This window comes from Penicillium hispanicum (assembly GCF_028827665.1).
Source record: "Penicillium hispanicum strain IBT 35686 chromosome Unknown utg000008l_segment0_segment0, whole genome shotgun sequence".
In the NCBI taxonomy this organism is placed as follows: domain Eukaryota; kingdom Fungi; phylum Ascomycota; class Eurotiomycetes; order Eurotiales; family Aspergillaceae; genus Penicillium; species Penicillium hispanicum.
In genome coordinates this window covers 346,006-361,760 of record NW_026623200.1, presented here as the reverse complement: position 1 = coordinate 361,760, position 15,755 = coordinate 346,006, and the positions used below count along the sequence as shown (strand labels likewise).

Here is a 15,755-nt window from a genome sequence, read left to right as displayed (position 1 = left end):
GTCGCGGTTCGGATTGGCAGAAACTACTAACAATTATATCAGACCTGCCCTTCATCCCGGGTGAATCCTTTCACCAACTGACAATCCTGACAAGCGGGCTCTTGAAACTCACTGTTGCAATAATGCCTTCCTCCAGAATCCCTACTCCACCTTCTGTGGCGGTCTCGCCTGTCAAGTCGCCTACGAAAACCTCCGCTCTGCCACCAGTAAGTATAGGCTAACTCCCTCTTGTTTTGGTCGTCTCGCCTAAGGATTGCCAGTTTACCGTCCCCCCTGGCTGGACCTCGAACCCATCAAGTCCTCATTATCAGGAAGAGTGGATAGGCGCCGACTCCGAAGGTCAACTAATTGCTTGAGCCTATGGTCTCCAACCAGGACAGCCAGTTATGGAGGATAATAACGGGTGGCACACAATTTTCCTGTCTAGCAATAAGTTCTATCTTTGGGGGCGGATGAACGACGAAGTCGAAGAATTTGTGTCACAAGATATCCGCGAGATCGCTTCTTCAATTTCCCAGTCAGGGCTTAAAGAGCTAGCCAGGAAGTCTCTTATCTAACTTCTGTCTGAAATATACGGCTCAGGTCACGAGGGTAAACACCATACCTAACATATCTGGTTTTTGACCGATAACTGCGCTAGAGAGCTCGAAGGCTCACATAGGGCCACCTGTTTGCGTTGACGATATGAGGGTTAACGGAGCTCAGTGATACAGATCAATGGCAAAATTGCCCCACTGGCAAGGTGCACATGAGAAATGGAGAGAAAGAAAGAGTAGAAGGGTAAAAACAGTTAAAAAGTTGAAGCGGAAATGAAGGCGTTTTTATAGAAACACGCACGATAGTAATGCGCCGAATAGACACGTTAAACTATTTTGAGTAATTCACCGTCGCCAAATTATATGGAGTACGCTGCCTGCCATATTTCTATACCCTGTGTGGGCCACAACCAGGTAACCATTTATGACTGTAAATATAGTTCCCGTGAGCAGCAGATCGCAAATCAATCATAAAATGAACCAAGCCCAGACCACCAGGGCAAAATATCCCATTACGATAAATTACATAGTATAACGGCAGGAAAGTGATAGGAACCAAGCAAACTGCAAGGCTTTTTGACGTTTTATACCTTTGGGCGCTTGGCAAGCTCTGTGCCGTTTTCTTCCTCATCTTCATCATCCTCGATCGCGAGTTTGCGCTTCTCACGACGACTCTGAGGAGCCGGGCCGGCTTCATCCTGTGAATCCGGCAGACGGCCTTCCAATGCCTGAAGTGTGATCTCATAGCCATCCTCCACATTCCGAACAGTGTCGTCCAGCTTCTCCACTCGATCGATCAGTTCCAGCTCGTTGAGCAGCTCGCGATGTTTCTTGTATAGACGTTGCTTAGTGAGCATACGCCACCAGTAGTATCGCCGGTCATTGGCATCATCAGCCTTGTGCTTCTTGATCAATAACCGAGCAAGATTCGTCCCTCCAGCCAGACGGTGGCTCTTGGGAATTTGGCTGAGAAGATACATCTCTAGGATGTGTGCGAATTGGGTAGCCTCGATCTTGAAAGCGGTGCGAATGTCGCGCAAGGTTTCGGTGGGGATCAGAGCAGTTGTAGGAACAGTCTGAGGACGCTGCTTGCGAGAATGAGCCCCGTTCGGGTCGGGATTGAGGTTCACATTGTGCTTAAGAAACTCGGGCCGCAGGAGACAGTAATCCGCTGTATCTCGAAGAGCATCAAACGTCTCGTTCGGATCTTCGACGGTCAACTCCACAATGGTAGGGTCAGCGATGCATGAGGCATGGATTGTTGTGTATAGATGGGTGCCGTGGCCCGAGCGGTGGTGGGAAGGAAGAATGAGGAATTGAGCGATGCGAAGTCGGGCTGGGAGCTCAGAAATCTTGATTTCGGGCAGCGGAAACGATTCGTTCTTTACGGCCGGAGTCTCTGAGCGATCACGCTGATAAAGCCAATACCTATAGGTCGTGGCGTATCCGACAATCGAGTATGACGAGGCGATCGGCGTCGAGGGTGTTACCTTCTCATATCTGCGACGGTCAGCACCAAGGAATTCCAACAAGTAGTTCGAACTTACATGAAAAAGACAGTCCATCGCTCAAGCGTCCATTCAGGATCATTGGTTTCCAAAGGAGTGCCAGCTTCGATGAACAAAGACACAAGAACTTGGATACGGTCTAAAAGACGTCGCACTTCCGCGTCCGCCAGCGAGCCAGCCCAAATCTCATACTTCCTCTCCCCCACCTCGTAACTATAGACCAGCTTGCCCGGTGGCGTAAAGTCCTTCGCACTCGAGTCCTCTTGAACGGCTTTCTCGTACTCCGGAAGGTTAATGAACGCCTCTGTAGGAACGCCCATGGTCAGCACAGGGAAGCGACTCTTGGTTTTTTGGGGAGCAAGACCAACCCTCGGGCACGAATGCTTTCAGAGTACCAAGAAGATCGATCGCCGTGATATCGCCAATCGCCTTGAATCGATCGTCGTAGGAGATATGAACGTGAGGGCGGAGATCATGAGCAGCAAAACGCAGCCGGATAATTAATCCTTTGTAGCCGAAGATCTGTTCCTCGTCGCCAAAGATCGGGTAGGTGAACTGAGGATGGAACGTCGAAAGAGTCTTCGGTTTGGACTCGCCTGGCTGCACGACCGTGATATGGACCGCATCGTTAGCGTCACAGGACCCTGGGGCGATCAATTAGCTTCGAAGTAATGGAGCAACAGAAGAAAGCGGGTCGCCTCACAGTCGTCTTCAACCGCCATTTTGGGGTGGATTGGTGGGCTGTGTAATCCTGGGGTGATGCAAGATTGCAGAGCTGGAGAAGGCGGCACGCGCGTGTTTCGCGTCGGAGAGCTCCAGTATTGCTCGTTCGGGATAAGTAGTTCGAAGTGGATGAATCATAATAATGGACAATAAAATGTTACGCTCTGGATGGATGCCCGAGTGGTTAAGGGGGAGGTCTTAAGCTCAGCAGTACTGAGATCCTCTGGTCTCTGGACCACCAGGGTTCGAACCCCTGTCCATCCAAGTCTTTTTTGTCCTTTTTTTTCCCTTTGACCTGGCGAACGCTAATTCCTGATAACATATCCTGAAGCCTGAGATATCGCTTCATGGAAATACGCGACTGTCTCTGGAAACGGATTATATTGCCTTTGGGTAGGTATACTGCTTGCCATGCTGACATCCAAAATCGATTTGCGAAGAACTAAAGAACCTCTCCCGCTAGTATATTTAGGTGGAAGATGAAACCTTGGCACGCGACAAGACAGACAAAAGGGAGATCCATGCGGGCTGTGTGATGACTGGGCTCTTAAGATAGACCCAGGGCGCTTCGGCTACAGGATGGGAGGGCGCGAACAAGAAAGCGTCGCTGATCCTCGTCGATGATAGGGTTTTGTATATGTAGGCAGACATTGGCTCCAGCAAGCTCTCGAGGAAGAACTGTCAACCTCGGTAATTAGCAGTTTAAGGGTTCCTTTCGTGAACGACAACTGGCAATAATAATATCTTCCCTTGAAGTCTCCAATCATTAATAGGGGGGCCCTTTTTCCAGTTACAACAGTGAATGATAAAATCGTACATATGTATCTAATTTTTTATCATTCGGGCATCTGAGACGTGCTTGGCCCAAAATGGGGGCCTGAATTGTCACGGATGTTCTGCAAACATCCATGAATACTGTCAATCCATAGGAGGAGGTTGCACGCTGGGTTTCACTTTGGAAATATGAGCGAGCGGAAGGATCACCGGCTCGTTTGAGACAGCGAGAGCCTCGGAGCCAAGCACCTAGCGTGGCCCCCAGTGGGCCTAACAAGTGCGAAAGTCGAATAATCGGACAGACTTAGGTCCGTTACTATACAGTGATATTCGAAAGCAGAATTGACAAGGCTTAAGGCTGACGCTACCTTCGAATGGAAAAAACTCATTTAAAGGATATAAAACCAGCCCTTTTTCAAACATAATCATCCCCAGCTATCAAGCCAGAGCTAAGTTGGAATATTCTTTGAGATCAAACCACACCGATCAGGCCTTTCATTGGGGCCGGACAAATACACCAGGGTCAACATGGTACTATCTCACATTAGAACTCCAGATCGCTGAAGACAACCCGCATCATGGCACCCTCCAGCGGCAAGGGATCGAGAATCTTCTCAACAAATGCCGGCCAGTCGTCTGTCCACTGCAAGAGGGGGAAGATATGAGCGTATTCCCAGTGCGAAGGATACCATCCAGCCGTTTCCCAGTCCACAAGAGCAGCAACTTCGTACTCTTCTTCGGTTGTGACAGAATTAATGATCTTTCTGACAAGAACATTCTCTCTGTAGAGATCCCCGTGGGTGAATACAGGCGGATGATTGCGAAGTGCCAAGGGGAGATGGCGAGCAAGATAGTCAGAGAGAAAGCTATGACTATTTGATTCGCTCCACATAGTTTTTGAGCGGAGTGCGATGGCTTTTCCGAATTCTTCTTCCGTCTGAAAAGGGCCGGTAACAGCAGGGTCTTTTTTCACGAGAAAAGAAATACCTGTGGGGAACAGGTCCTCAGTCGACACTACCGTAAAATCCGGGTGATGGCAGCATTCTCATTTGATCAAAGATGCATCGCAATTATTTGTCTCGGTGAGTGAAGGCCACGCCATCCCTAGAGAAATACCGGGGATATATTCCATGACGATATACAGGGTGTCCCGGTCGCGGTACATGGCGTAGAGTCGTGGGGCTGCGATGTTGAGCCTTTCTTCAACGAAAAGTAGAGCATATCCCTCATTTTCTGTCACAAGCGGGCCATATTTCACAACATATTTGTCTCTGATTACGACAAGGCGCCCACCGTAATCTGATCTCTTGGGGAGGGTTTGTGTCGCGCATTCAATCTCATCCTGATCAGGAAGAGGCCCCGGTAATCGGTCAGCATCTCGATAATAAGGAAGGGAGAAAGACATAGTTGGAGGGGCGAAGCCTCACGAAATGGAACAGTTGATGGTAAGTTGAGGGTGCGGCCCAGTGCTATAAGAGAGACCTGTCAGACCAGACCTCAGAACCTTGGAACCTTCCAAGGTTGGAACCGCTAAGAAAAGCTTACTAAGTAAGGTAGTGGTAGATCATGTGATTTCTGAGTTGATACTTGTCGGGATGGGAGGGGACCCGAGCAATTGGAATCAAGGGGAAGTCTGAGTTGCTATTCCGCCCAATCTGCCAATTTAGGGGGCATACGCTTAACTAATCATAACATACAGGAAAGGATAAACTATTAATGCGAGTCTCCACACACACTCATTCCGACACATGAAGAGGTCACCCCTCCACAGCCGCCAGGAAAAAAAAACCCCGACCTACTGTCACGTATAGTAATGAAACTACTAATTAGAAATAACTGCATCTATGTATATTCCTACGAGGTACAGACCAAGCCCAACTGCTTTGCACCTATCCTTTAAAGCTCCCAGGGCCGGGCATCTCTAAAAAAAGCCAAAAGAAAAAAAAACACGGGATAGACTATTCATTCATGATTTACCACTACTCGAAACAAAGATAGCAACAACCACGATGTTACGACCTCGGCCCTCGCAGGACAGCACATATCGGTCCTGCGTACCGCACGCACCTATGGTCTAGGTGGCGCGATACTCTCCTGCCCCATGTCACAAGGTCAGCGGGTATGCAACATCTAAGCCAGTAGTTTCAGATAAACGCCGTTGGGAGAATATACCAGGGCAATGTTTAGGGGGCTGTGTTATCCTCGATGAGAGCCTTAGGAGGGCGCTTAGGGAAGCGGCGAGCTATCCGGTCAAAGACACAGATAACAGATAAAACCCACCGGTGGGCGTTAAATGGGTGGGCGACTGTCGATTTCAGGAATTTAGTTGCATTTCCCGGACGTTAGATGAGACAATGGCTTAGTGCCTATAGATATCTAATAATACCAAAGACCGCTGATAGGCATGCCAGGAAAAAGTGCAGAATAAGCGTGGGACTGGGAGAAGACCCTATGCAGCTTTACTGTTACTAATTACAAGAGTGAAAGTTTAGGATGATTTATAGGGGGGCGACATTCTACGGGGAGTCGGCCTGAAGATCCGCCGACTGGGCAGTCACATACTTGGATTCCGGCATCAATCCCTGATGGTCGTGGCCATTTTGGGCTTGTTGATCTTCTCATACATCACGCTAGCTGCCCGCAGAAATCCCTTGCTCCTTTCAAACCCGGCCAATGGGAATGATGGATCAGTCGACGAGCACGCGGGATCGATATAGCAGCCTGAACATGAACGGCACGCCGTCGCCACGATCCTCACGGCGATGGCGATGCCAAATTCCCGCAAATCGAAGCGCCGTACTTACATGCTGCGCGACTGCTCGCATTCCAGCTCTTCCATAGCCATCACACCCGATTGAACAACGCCAGCGTCCCGTTTCTCGTTCTCGTGACTGAAGATGTGCCACAAAAACACTGCGATCTTCTTCGCAAAGACGGAGCGACCGTGATCCCGGTCCAAAGTCTCGAGCCCGACGCAATAAAGCCAGTATGGCGCCGATGGAAGGATCTGCTTCCCCGGTTGTATCTATGGCGGATCACCGGGTATGATAAGATCTTGTACCTGGATGCAGACTCGGTCCTGCTTCACCCGATCGACGAGGTCTTCTCCCAGCCGGCGGCGACGATTCGCAAACCACGGGCGGCCGGGCTCGATGACCCGAACGATCACCCGCTGCCTGAGCACTACATGATTGCCGGCACTCACGACCCGTGGGTGGAACAATATCTACCGCCTGTGCCAGGCAGGGAAACATACGAACTGGATAATTTCATGAATGCCGGCTTCTTTGTCATGCAGCGCTCACAGAATATTTTCGACTACTATGTCTCTCGTCTAGAAAACTCGAAGCGATGCGACCCCGTCTACCCGGAGCAGAACCTGCTCAATTGCGTCCATCGAACGGACGGCCCAATGCCATGGCAGGATCTAGGGTCTGGGTGGAATCAGAAAAAGCCCAATCGATCCGATTATGAAAAGGGATTAAAATCCGTCCATCATAGATGGTGGCGTCCCTTGTCGGACAAGTCTCTGCAGGAACAAGTGCAAGATGTCATGAAGGAAATGGAACATCATATTCGTAAGGGATAGCAAGATAAAGAATGAATAATATAATAAATTATGATCTGTTTTGATGAACAGTCCATGGTCACTGGGAAATTGAATGGAGAGTGTGCCCATGTAGAGATATACGCATTGATAGTTGGTAGCATCCTACGTAGATCGATCTCATCAATACTTTCAGCCTTAATTGGCCGCCACAAATTGCCCTATGATTCCTCCGCGCCCCTGGTGCAGTTTCGGTATCAACTCCAAGGCTTGGTGAATTCCCATCGTGTGCCCGATTTTCTGAAGCATGTTCACGACCCAGGGGCGGACTTCCTTGGGAGCACCAGCGGCGCTGCCAGCAACTGCCAGTGGGAAGAGCAGCAAGAAAACGCCATTTAGCGGTGGCAAGCAGGGCAGGATTCGGGTTGTTGGGAACCCACAACCAAAAAGTCCGATTTGACTGGCCGCACCAGCGCAGATGCCCGCCGCCATTCGAGATATCGTGTCGAGTGATCGTGAGCGCTGTCGTTGTTTGAGATCGCCCAGTGCCGGGGACTGGATTGTTGCGAGCCGGGAGAGAATCATTTCGTTGACCAGCAACCGTGCCCAGTGGTAGTGATTGAGGTCTCGCGAGGCCCATAGGTCGTTGTATACATAGTACTTGCCGTGGAAGGTGTGCTGGAGGTCCTTGGACTCCTTCACGATGACTGCCCATTTCTCTGGCAAATTCCTTTCCCACTCGTCAAGTTCGTCATCGAGAGAGATCAATGAGAGAATCACAACCGTCTGGTCACAGTATGGGTTCTCGCGGATGTAATAGTGCAGCTTGACGAACCGGATCAAAATGTCCGCCAGGTCGATCACCGGCTGGTCATCTGGTCCCACGGCAGGAACGCGATCGGGAGACCAATCGAGTAGCTCGAGCGGTACGTCTCCTTGTGTTAGACAATATTTGATAACGGCGACGAAATATAATTGCAAATGGGGGCGAGCGTCCAGCATTCCCCTGACTGGGACTCGGTTGGTTTCTTTGAGCAGAGCCATAACACCGTTTACGTGCACCGCCCAGGAATCAATTTGGCTAGGCGTGCAGCACACCATCTGAGGGTGACTGATCAGTCTTGACAGTTCCTCAACGTGGAGAGATGTAGCAGACCGCAAGCACGTACCTCGTATAGACTGAGCATCACAATGATCTTGACGATGTGCCCAAGACCGGCCTCTCCGGGACTTGCCACCGCCTCTCGCACAAAATTGATGGCTGTCAAATACCTCTCCCGGGCTACTGGTAGCAAGGCCTTGTCCCGAGTGACGTTCGACAGTGCCGCTACCCCCACCGCCACGAGTGCATTTCTGAGAGACGGTTCCAGTGACATGTTCCGCAAAAAGGGCCCCGACGCCTCGGAAGTCGGGAGTTCTGCCGTCCCTGAAACCGCAGCTACGAATCGCAAGAAGAAGAACGCCAGTCCCCGGACTTCTGCGCTGGCGGGGACCGACGTTGGAACGGCGGGGACGAACTCCACCCGCGGTCGTCGGCTCTGAAATACATGGCGCGACGCCGTTGAATGCGGCTTCGCAGATCGTGAATCTGGGAGGACGAGCGAGCCATCTGCCCGGAGGCGCCGGATCTCTGATTTGGCCTTGGCCACTGCAGACCATCGCGCGGCCTTGTCATTCTCGTCGCGAAACAAGAAGGCCGGGACGTCGCGATAGCCTCCGCATGATTTGCCCGCTCTCCGACACTGCGAGCACACTGGCTCGAGGCGGTCACACTGCGCAGCTGGCGTGTCAGATTCACATCGCGTTGGGGATCCATCGACTCGTACCTTGATTCGCCTGTCGCGGCAGCTCTGGCAGTTCTTGCTGGGTCGGCCGTAGAAAGGCATGTTGCCTTGGCCTATCAGTCCACAGGCCAGGTCTTTCTCTCGAGCCCCTGGCGGTCGGCAGCGGTAAAGGAATTGCCGAGATTTATCCACGTCGGCGACGCGGGAGTGTTGATTGGCGAAGGATCGGTTGATCCACGCCTGAGCGGGGCCATTCCTAATAGAGAGTCTGTTTCGTGGCGATGGAGACCAAGAATCGCATCAAATGAGAATCTCAGAGGTGCTCTCACGCCTGCTGTCGAGCGCGGCATGCTAAATAGTTATTTTCAGTTGTTAAGATCTTAACAATGCGTTGGGCGCCTCATCAAGTACCAAGTGGGGTCGATCAACGGTTGTGGATAAGCCGAGATCGTATTCAAAGTGGACAGCATCGTGGGGCTTCTGAAATGACGGGATTATCACTAGTTGGAGACATTTCGAGTCGTAGTATACAATTCTCTCAGTTGTTTTCTTGGCGACTACGACCTGATCTTGCACTCGATCAGGATTCATACGCCATCACATATGAATGACCAGTGCAACCCTACTCTGAGTTGGCTCAGCTTCATATTCTTCGATCGGTGTTTTTTCTTCTGAATGTGCTCTTCTAATATTATGTCTCAGAAGTAAACCAATCATCTCCTAAAAGTTTCTGGGCAGAAGGCCGGTCTCTTGGATCAAGCTTCATAATCCTCATCACAAACTCCTTGTCTTCATCGCATATCTCTAGGGAGGTTGTGCGATGAAAAGGTTTCATAATCTCTGGAGGGCAGTTTTGCATAACCCATATCAAAACTGCCCGCCGTTCTTGGTTTGCATCTCATCATACGAAGCAGGGAACGGTCCAAAACACTGGTGATGCTTCATGAGAATTTTGAGATCATAATCCTCGTGATCAATAGGAATATTGGGTTTAAAAATATGGAAGCCCTCACCATAGAGCAGACTTATAAGCTATATAATGTTAGCTTTTCTAATTAAAAGTATGAAAAGTATGCAAAAGAGGCTTTGGGGTTGGAAAACACTTGCCATTGCCCCGAAAGACCATATATCAGTGGCTGTATCCCATCTCATCTGTAAATGAGCCTCCGGACTTCTAAAAATTGGAGTCCCGATGGGGTTGCCATCACGAGCATGAACAGAATCCAAGTGCACTGTGCTTCCAAAGCCCGCTAATTGGACCTCCTTGATCCTGGATTCGCCATCTCCATAATTAACCAACACATTGCGCGGCTTAATATCTGCATATCAATAAATCAGAAAAATCATAAAAGTCAATCACTAAAAATCTAGCGAACTTGCCTGTATGAATAACCCCTTCTTGGTGAAGAACAGATAACACCTCCAACACATGTTGAGCGACGTATTTCACTTCGGCGCGGGTGAGTCGTTTCTCATCAGATGCATGTAATATATCATCGTCTAGATATTTCAGAACAATCGTTGGTGGAGAAGCGGGGTCCTGAATCTCGTCTAGCAGGGGGCGTAGAAAAGGAGTTCTGTTCTGAAACCGTAGGAGGACGTCTCTTTCGTTATGAATACGAAAATGGTTGGTGCTTTTGACGATGAAGTTGGCCTTGTCTTGGTTTCTGTTGGCGATGCGGTCAAAAAAAAAGATCCTGGACTAGGGTAGGGAGACGTACTTGGCAAGCCAGACACTCTGATGGAGTTGCTTGAGGATGGTGTATTGGCCTGCTCGACCTCTGGTTATCTGGTTCAGCCTCATCACGGCAGCGCTAAGAGACTTTTCTCGAATGCACAAGAACGAACTTGAAGAAGACTTGAGGAAAAGAGGGGGAGGGTTGAAATTCATCTCTGTCAAAATATAGATCATGTGATCTGATAGTATATATATTACACTGTTTTTATCGCTTAACGGGCATCTTCTTTCCAAGGTTGACATAGGAGATTACGAGTCACTTTCCCAGACGTACCTCATTTGCAACGCACTTTCTACAACCCCGCTTGAGTACGAACGTGAATGTGTTGGCTCCTCTTTCCCTTCCCACCATTTCCACTATTTCTATCGCGACTCTACGGTGGTTTTATTTTCCAGAGTAACTCTACGTCGGTGAAAGACTGCCCCGTCTTGTATCAACCTACCACCCGCTGTCCTCCTGGTATGACCATTCCTTTCTGTTAAAGGGAGCTGCCGACGGAGCGTCGCATTCTCCAGCCAGATCGCAATGGGAACTCGAGGCCTTGAGATAGTGCGCTTTCGCAGGCGTTATTACATTCGCTACCACCAGTACGACAGTTACTTCGAGGGTCTCGGCGCCAAAATTGTTGCGAGCATCCCCGCCGACCCCGAGGGATACCATAGTACGTCAGAACGATCCGTGCCTTACAGTATGCTAACGATTTGCAGAATGGCTCGAGTCGATGCGAGCCGAGTATGCAGCCAAGGAAAGTGCCCTCGAAAAACATGTCTACGAGATCCGCGACGGCGTCGAGCCCGACTATTCGCAGTTTCACGAGTTCGAGATGCTTCCTTCCGAGCTCCCGCGGCTGGGTGATGATGCTGAGTACACTTACATCATTAACCTCGACCATGAAATCCTCACCATGAACCACAGCATACACTGGAAGCTGGGGAATATCCCGCGCCAGGACGAACTCTGGCTTCGCGCCATCGCAAACAGCATCTATCCGTACAAGGCCACCATCTCCGTCGATGTTTGTCCGGAAGAGCATATGGCCTCGCCGGCTTTGGAGCTTCCCGAGCGGAACTGTGAGATTGAATATGACTTCCGCGTCGTAGCCCCGAGGACAGACATCGCGGAGGCACGAAAAGCGTTTCTCACATACGTTCTGGCCAGTGTGCTGATTCAATATAAGGACGAAATGATTAAATTTGGGAGCGAGTGGAGCCCGGACTCGTTTCCCTTTCGTGAATTGACTTTTGCTCTCGTCTCAATCGCCTCTGGCCAGGCTAAATTCCATTCTTTCCCCGCTCAGCTGTGTAACCCTCGAACTTGCTCATTGTGGGGCTGCAGCTCGAACCACTTACACAAGTCACCTGGATGGCTTGACGAAGAATGGGCTGGCGATAGCGCTCCGTTGCTGGAGTTTGGCTCCCTGTCCCATCGACCGGGCGAGCCTCCAGGGGCGTCGCCCATGGAGACGATATACTGGCTCGAGGATGTGCTTGTCAGCCTTGCACTGGTGATTGACGGTGAGGCCATCACGAAGGCCGTGACGTGGGGTATCGAGCAGGGACGCGCCAACTTTCAGATCGTCGTCCTATCGCTCTTCGAAGCGGCTTTTGCGGAAGTCTCCTTTGGCGCTGACGCAGAGCCATTCGTTGAAGTCAGCGGTGCTGTCAATCTCTCACCCCTGCGTGCAGAGTATTGTGTGAGCACACATCCGCGCAAGCGACCAGAGCTGAAGCCTGGGATGAAGATAAAGCATCAGCGTGGTGAGCTCATTATGAAATCGAACTGCACAGGGACAATGCGAAGACTACGAAGCCAGTTTCCCGGACTCGCGGCGCTCGTCAACTTCTTCGAAGTCGCCGCGAGCCGCCGCGCAGCATCCAAATCGGCAGGCATTCTCCCCCCGGAGCTGTACGACATTATTCTGGACTTTGTCGACTATGATACGTGGAAGACCTGCTTGCTAGTATCGAGAGTGATTCGTTCCTGCTGCCTCCGCAAGTACAGGCTTGACGATCGGATGGGGATTGTGGCAGGCCCTTTTGTGAGGCTGCAAAAGTATCACAAGGAGCGCCTGGTGTCCTTCGACTTCGAAAACATGCAAACTGGCGAGATCTTTCCTATGGTACAGGTTCCGCATCGTGATTGGACGGAAGAGTGTAGCTGGATGCCGGTCATCGGCAGTGACCGAAAAGCGCTCATGGTGGACATGGCCATTCAGTTTGAGCCGGCGGGGGATGTGCCAGTAGAGGCCGACAGCGATGAGGAACGTGCATGAAGTCCTCTGGCACGCCACATTGGCATAGGCTGGAAGGAGCTCGAGTGAGTCGGTCCAGATGCCAAATGAAATCTGCCATTGATACCGATAAGAAAAATCCTAGCGTTGCCGGTGAGTATGCCGGTAGTTGCTGTGTGAGTTCGTAGCTGGCCTTAACCAGCTTCTCTTCGAGTGCAAGGAGTGGAATTCTGGATCATCCGATCTTTCCAAACTAGTCACTTATGGACAGACATGAGTATTAAGTATTGCCCCTGACCTCACCGTTGTGGCCATCCTCCTTCATCGTCTGGTATGATTTATGGACCATGAGCCAAACCACATTATCAGTTGGCTGTCTGAGAAAATTACGAACTTCCTCGGCACTCCGGGAACCAAAATGCTAAGTGATGACTACTACTGTATTTAATTGGGTGAGCGCGAGAACTGTGTTTATTTTAAAATTAGAGAATATGTATGCGTTAAGATATAGGGGTCGAGTCTAATGTGTACATGTATGGAGACCCGCATAGTTAAATAGTTTTATCCTTTCTTCCAGCGCTGTATGTTTTGATTGGTTAAGCGTATAAATTGGCAGATCGGGCGGAATAGCAATACAGACTTCTTGATTCCAATTAGTCGGGTCCTCTCCTGAACTGACAAGGTTCAAGTCTATGTAGATATGTATAGCCGCCATGTTTGGAGCCTGATTGCCCGGTGTCTCCTTCTGGCGCATGATCCCCCATCTTTGCATGGGAATTCAAGTTGGACAGCAGATCTTAGGTCCAGCCAGTCTCGACCCTATGGTTCAAATGGCGACCGGCAGTACAATGTAAAATCGTAGAAGAAGGAAAAAGAAAGTTACATAGTTCTCTTCGCGCGGACATGCTTTGATCCGAGATGGTACCTGACGCCTCAGGCTAGCCGCGTGGGTCAGCAATTGTGCCATCTGGTCTCCTTCCCGACTCCTTCTCGACTCCCTCTCCACACACACTCTCTCATATCTTCAGCACTTCCCGCCGCGCGATACCGGAGGGCCATTCCACGGAAATATCCCGCATTTGGACACCATGATCGACGTCCTGTAGAAGCCGAGCACCAGTGCAACGTTCTTGCGACAGCCGGCCATCATGGAGGGACTCTTCACTTTGCTCGCCTTGAGCATTGTGATGGCAGTAACGTGAGCCACGATCACTGATCGAGAAAAGAATTCATTTTTCAAGCAATACTGATGTTTTGGCGTCTTCCCTTCGCAGGTCCTTCGTTGTCGGCTCATTGCCTCTTGCCTTTACACTCTCCCCCTCCCAACTGCGCTTAATATCCTCGATTGGCATGGGAGTTCTGGTGGGGACATCTTTGATTGTGATTATACCAGAGGGCATTGAGACCCTCTACAGCGCAAGTTCCGTCGGCCGGAAAAGCCTCAGCACACGGGCGGCCAGTGTTGAATGGCAACGACAGGGGCCTGTCGTGGCAGCTACACCTATATCGAACGACGCCAATGATGCCTCCAGATTGTCCTCGGAGACGCCTGTTTCGTTCCTGTCCCTCGAGAGTGACACCACAGTCCCCGTTGCCGGCAGCGATCGACGGTCAGAAGAATCGCACGTGTTCCACGCACGAAAGGAAGAAAGCTCGAGTGACACCACCAGCAAGTCCACAAGCTCGACTTCGAGCGCCAGTTCGAATAAAGAGGAAGAGGAAGATGAGAGCTCGCCCCATGCCTGGATCGGCATCGCCCTCATCAGCGGATTTATCCTGATGTATCTTGTCGACAAACTGCCCGAATTTGCGTCGCCGACCAAGACCGAACGTATACCCTACCACATCTCTCTTGATAACTTGGGGTCGGGACTCCGACGGAGCTCGTCGCCCACGCGCGATGGTGGGCTGCTAGACGCTGGTCATTCTAGCTCGCGGCGTGGTCACAGCTTTGCAACCACCACGGGCCTGGTCATTCATGCTGCGGCAGATGGCATCGCACTGGGTGCCTCCAGTTCCGATACCGGATTGAGTTTCATCATATTTTTGGCCATCATGGTGCACAAGGCCCCGGCATCCTTTGGGCTGACATCGGTACTACTCAAACAAGGCCTGTCGAGCCGTACCGCGAGGGCCCATCTACTGGTATTCAGTCTGGCGGCGCCCGTTGGTGCCCTGGCCACTTTCCTCGTTGCACATATGATGGGGTCCACCAGCAGCGATGAGGCTGGCTCTCAGTGGCGCACGGGAATGTTGTTGCTCTTCTCCGGTGGCACCTTTTTGTAAGTGCACTCTCTTCTTGCAGATAAATGACATTGCTAATCAAGAGGGGCACAGATATGTGGCGATGCACACGATGCAAGAGAATGGACCTGGCTCAACGCCGCGTGAGTTACCCATGAATGGATATGGTGGCTCTCGAGATTCTTCATATGGATCGAACAAGTCGATGCGCGACTTGATCGCATCCGTGCTGGGTATGATTCTGCCGCTGTTCTTACAGATCGGACATGCCCATTAAACTATCCATTCTTTTCATCCCTCATTTCCTTCTTTACCAATTTACTGTTTTTCTTTACTGTTATCTTTTCGTTCTAGCATTGCATTGAACCCGCGGGAGTAAGCAACGGGGGTTTTCTGCCAGTGCGTGTTTTTCTCACCATTTGGACTATGGCAACGAGGATGGATGTCGGGAGCATATACCCTTTGCGTGGCATCTGTTGCAAAATACATGCATTTGGAACAGGCTATTGGCTTACTTGGGACTCGAGGAGGATACAAATGTGCAATTAGAACTTCCTGTATTTCACTGGCGTGGTGGTCATAATTGCATTCACGATCACGATCACGATCACATCGACGTAGCAGCGTGACGTTGTCATTCTGGCGTTCTATAAAGGAGCCGGGCCTCCCC

General features: G+C 50.7%; 6 protein-coding genes across 6 annotated transcripts; 3 read left to right on the top strand and 3 right to left on the bottom strand.

Annotated features, from left to right (window-relative positions):
* Window positions 1-1,120: 1,120 nt before the first annotated feature.
* hat1 (histone acetyltransferase catalytic subunit HAT1) lies at window positions 1,121-2,766 on the bottom strand (the record flags this gene model as incomplete). Its single annotated transcript, XM_056948140.1, has 4 exons — window positions 1,121-2,036; window positions 2,084-2,348; window positions 2,413-2,688; window positions 2,748-2,766. The coding sequence occupies 4 exons, from the start codon at window positions 2,764-2,766 to the stop codon at window positions 1,121-1,123; spliced, it is 1,476 nt and encodes a 491-aa protein (XP_056795365.1).
* Window positions 2,767-4,085: 1,319 nt separating this feature from the next.
* On the bottom strand, window positions 4,086-4,946 carry N7459_008971 (aminoglycoside phosphotransferase family protein; the record flags this gene model as incomplete). Its single annotated transcript, XM_056948139.1, has 2 exons — window positions 4,086-4,528; window positions 4,658-4,946. 2 exons carry the CDS (start codon window positions 4,944-4,946, stop codon window positions 4,086-4,088), a joined length of 732 nt encoding a protein of 243 aa, XP_056795364.1.
* Window positions 4,947-6,126: 1,180 nt separating this feature from the next.
* On the top strand, window positions 6,127-7,130 carry N7459_008970 (glycosyl transferase family 8 family; the record flags this gene model as incomplete). The annotated part of the gene is made up of 2 exons (XM_056948138.1): window positions 6,127-6,231; window positions 6,372-7,130. 2 exons carry the CDS (start codon window positions 6,127-6,129, stop codon window positions 7,128-7,130), a joined length of 864 nt encoding a protein of 287 aa, XP_056795363.1.
* A 156-nt stretch (window positions 7,131-7,286) lies between these two features.
* Window positions 7,287-8,974, bottom strand: N7459_008969 (Zn(II)2Cys6 transcription factor domain-containing protein; the record flags this gene model as incomplete). The annotated part of the gene is made up of 2 exons (XM_056948137.1): window positions 7,287-8,189; window positions 8,258-8,974. The coding sequence occupies 2 exons, from the start codon at window positions 8,972-8,974 to the stop codon at window positions 7,287-7,289; spliced, it is 1,620 nt and encodes a 539-aa protein (XP_056795362.1).
* A 2,162-nt stretch (window positions 8,975-11,136) lies between these two features.
* On the top strand, window positions 11,137-12,883 carry N7459_008968 (uncharacterized protein; the record flags this gene model as incomplete). The annotated part of the gene is made up of 2 exons (XM_056948136.1): window positions 11,137-11,272; window positions 11,319-12,883. 2 exons carry the CDS (start codon window positions 11,137-11,139, stop codon window positions 12,881-12,883), a joined length of 1,701 nt encoding a protein of 566 aa, XP_056795361.1.
* Window positions 12,884-13,989: 1,106 nt separating this feature from the next.
* N7459_008967 (Mn(2+) transporter ATX2) lies at window positions 13,990-15,362 on the top strand (the record flags this gene model as incomplete). Its single annotated transcript, XM_056948135.1, has 3 exons — window positions 13,990-14,039; window positions 14,116-15,123; window positions 15,179-15,362. 3 exons carry the CDS (start codon window positions 13,990-13,992, stop codon window positions 15,360-15,362), a joined length of 1,242 nt encoding a protein of 413 aa, XP_056795360.1.
* Between the last annotated feature and the right edge of the window lie 393 nt (window positions 15,363-15,755).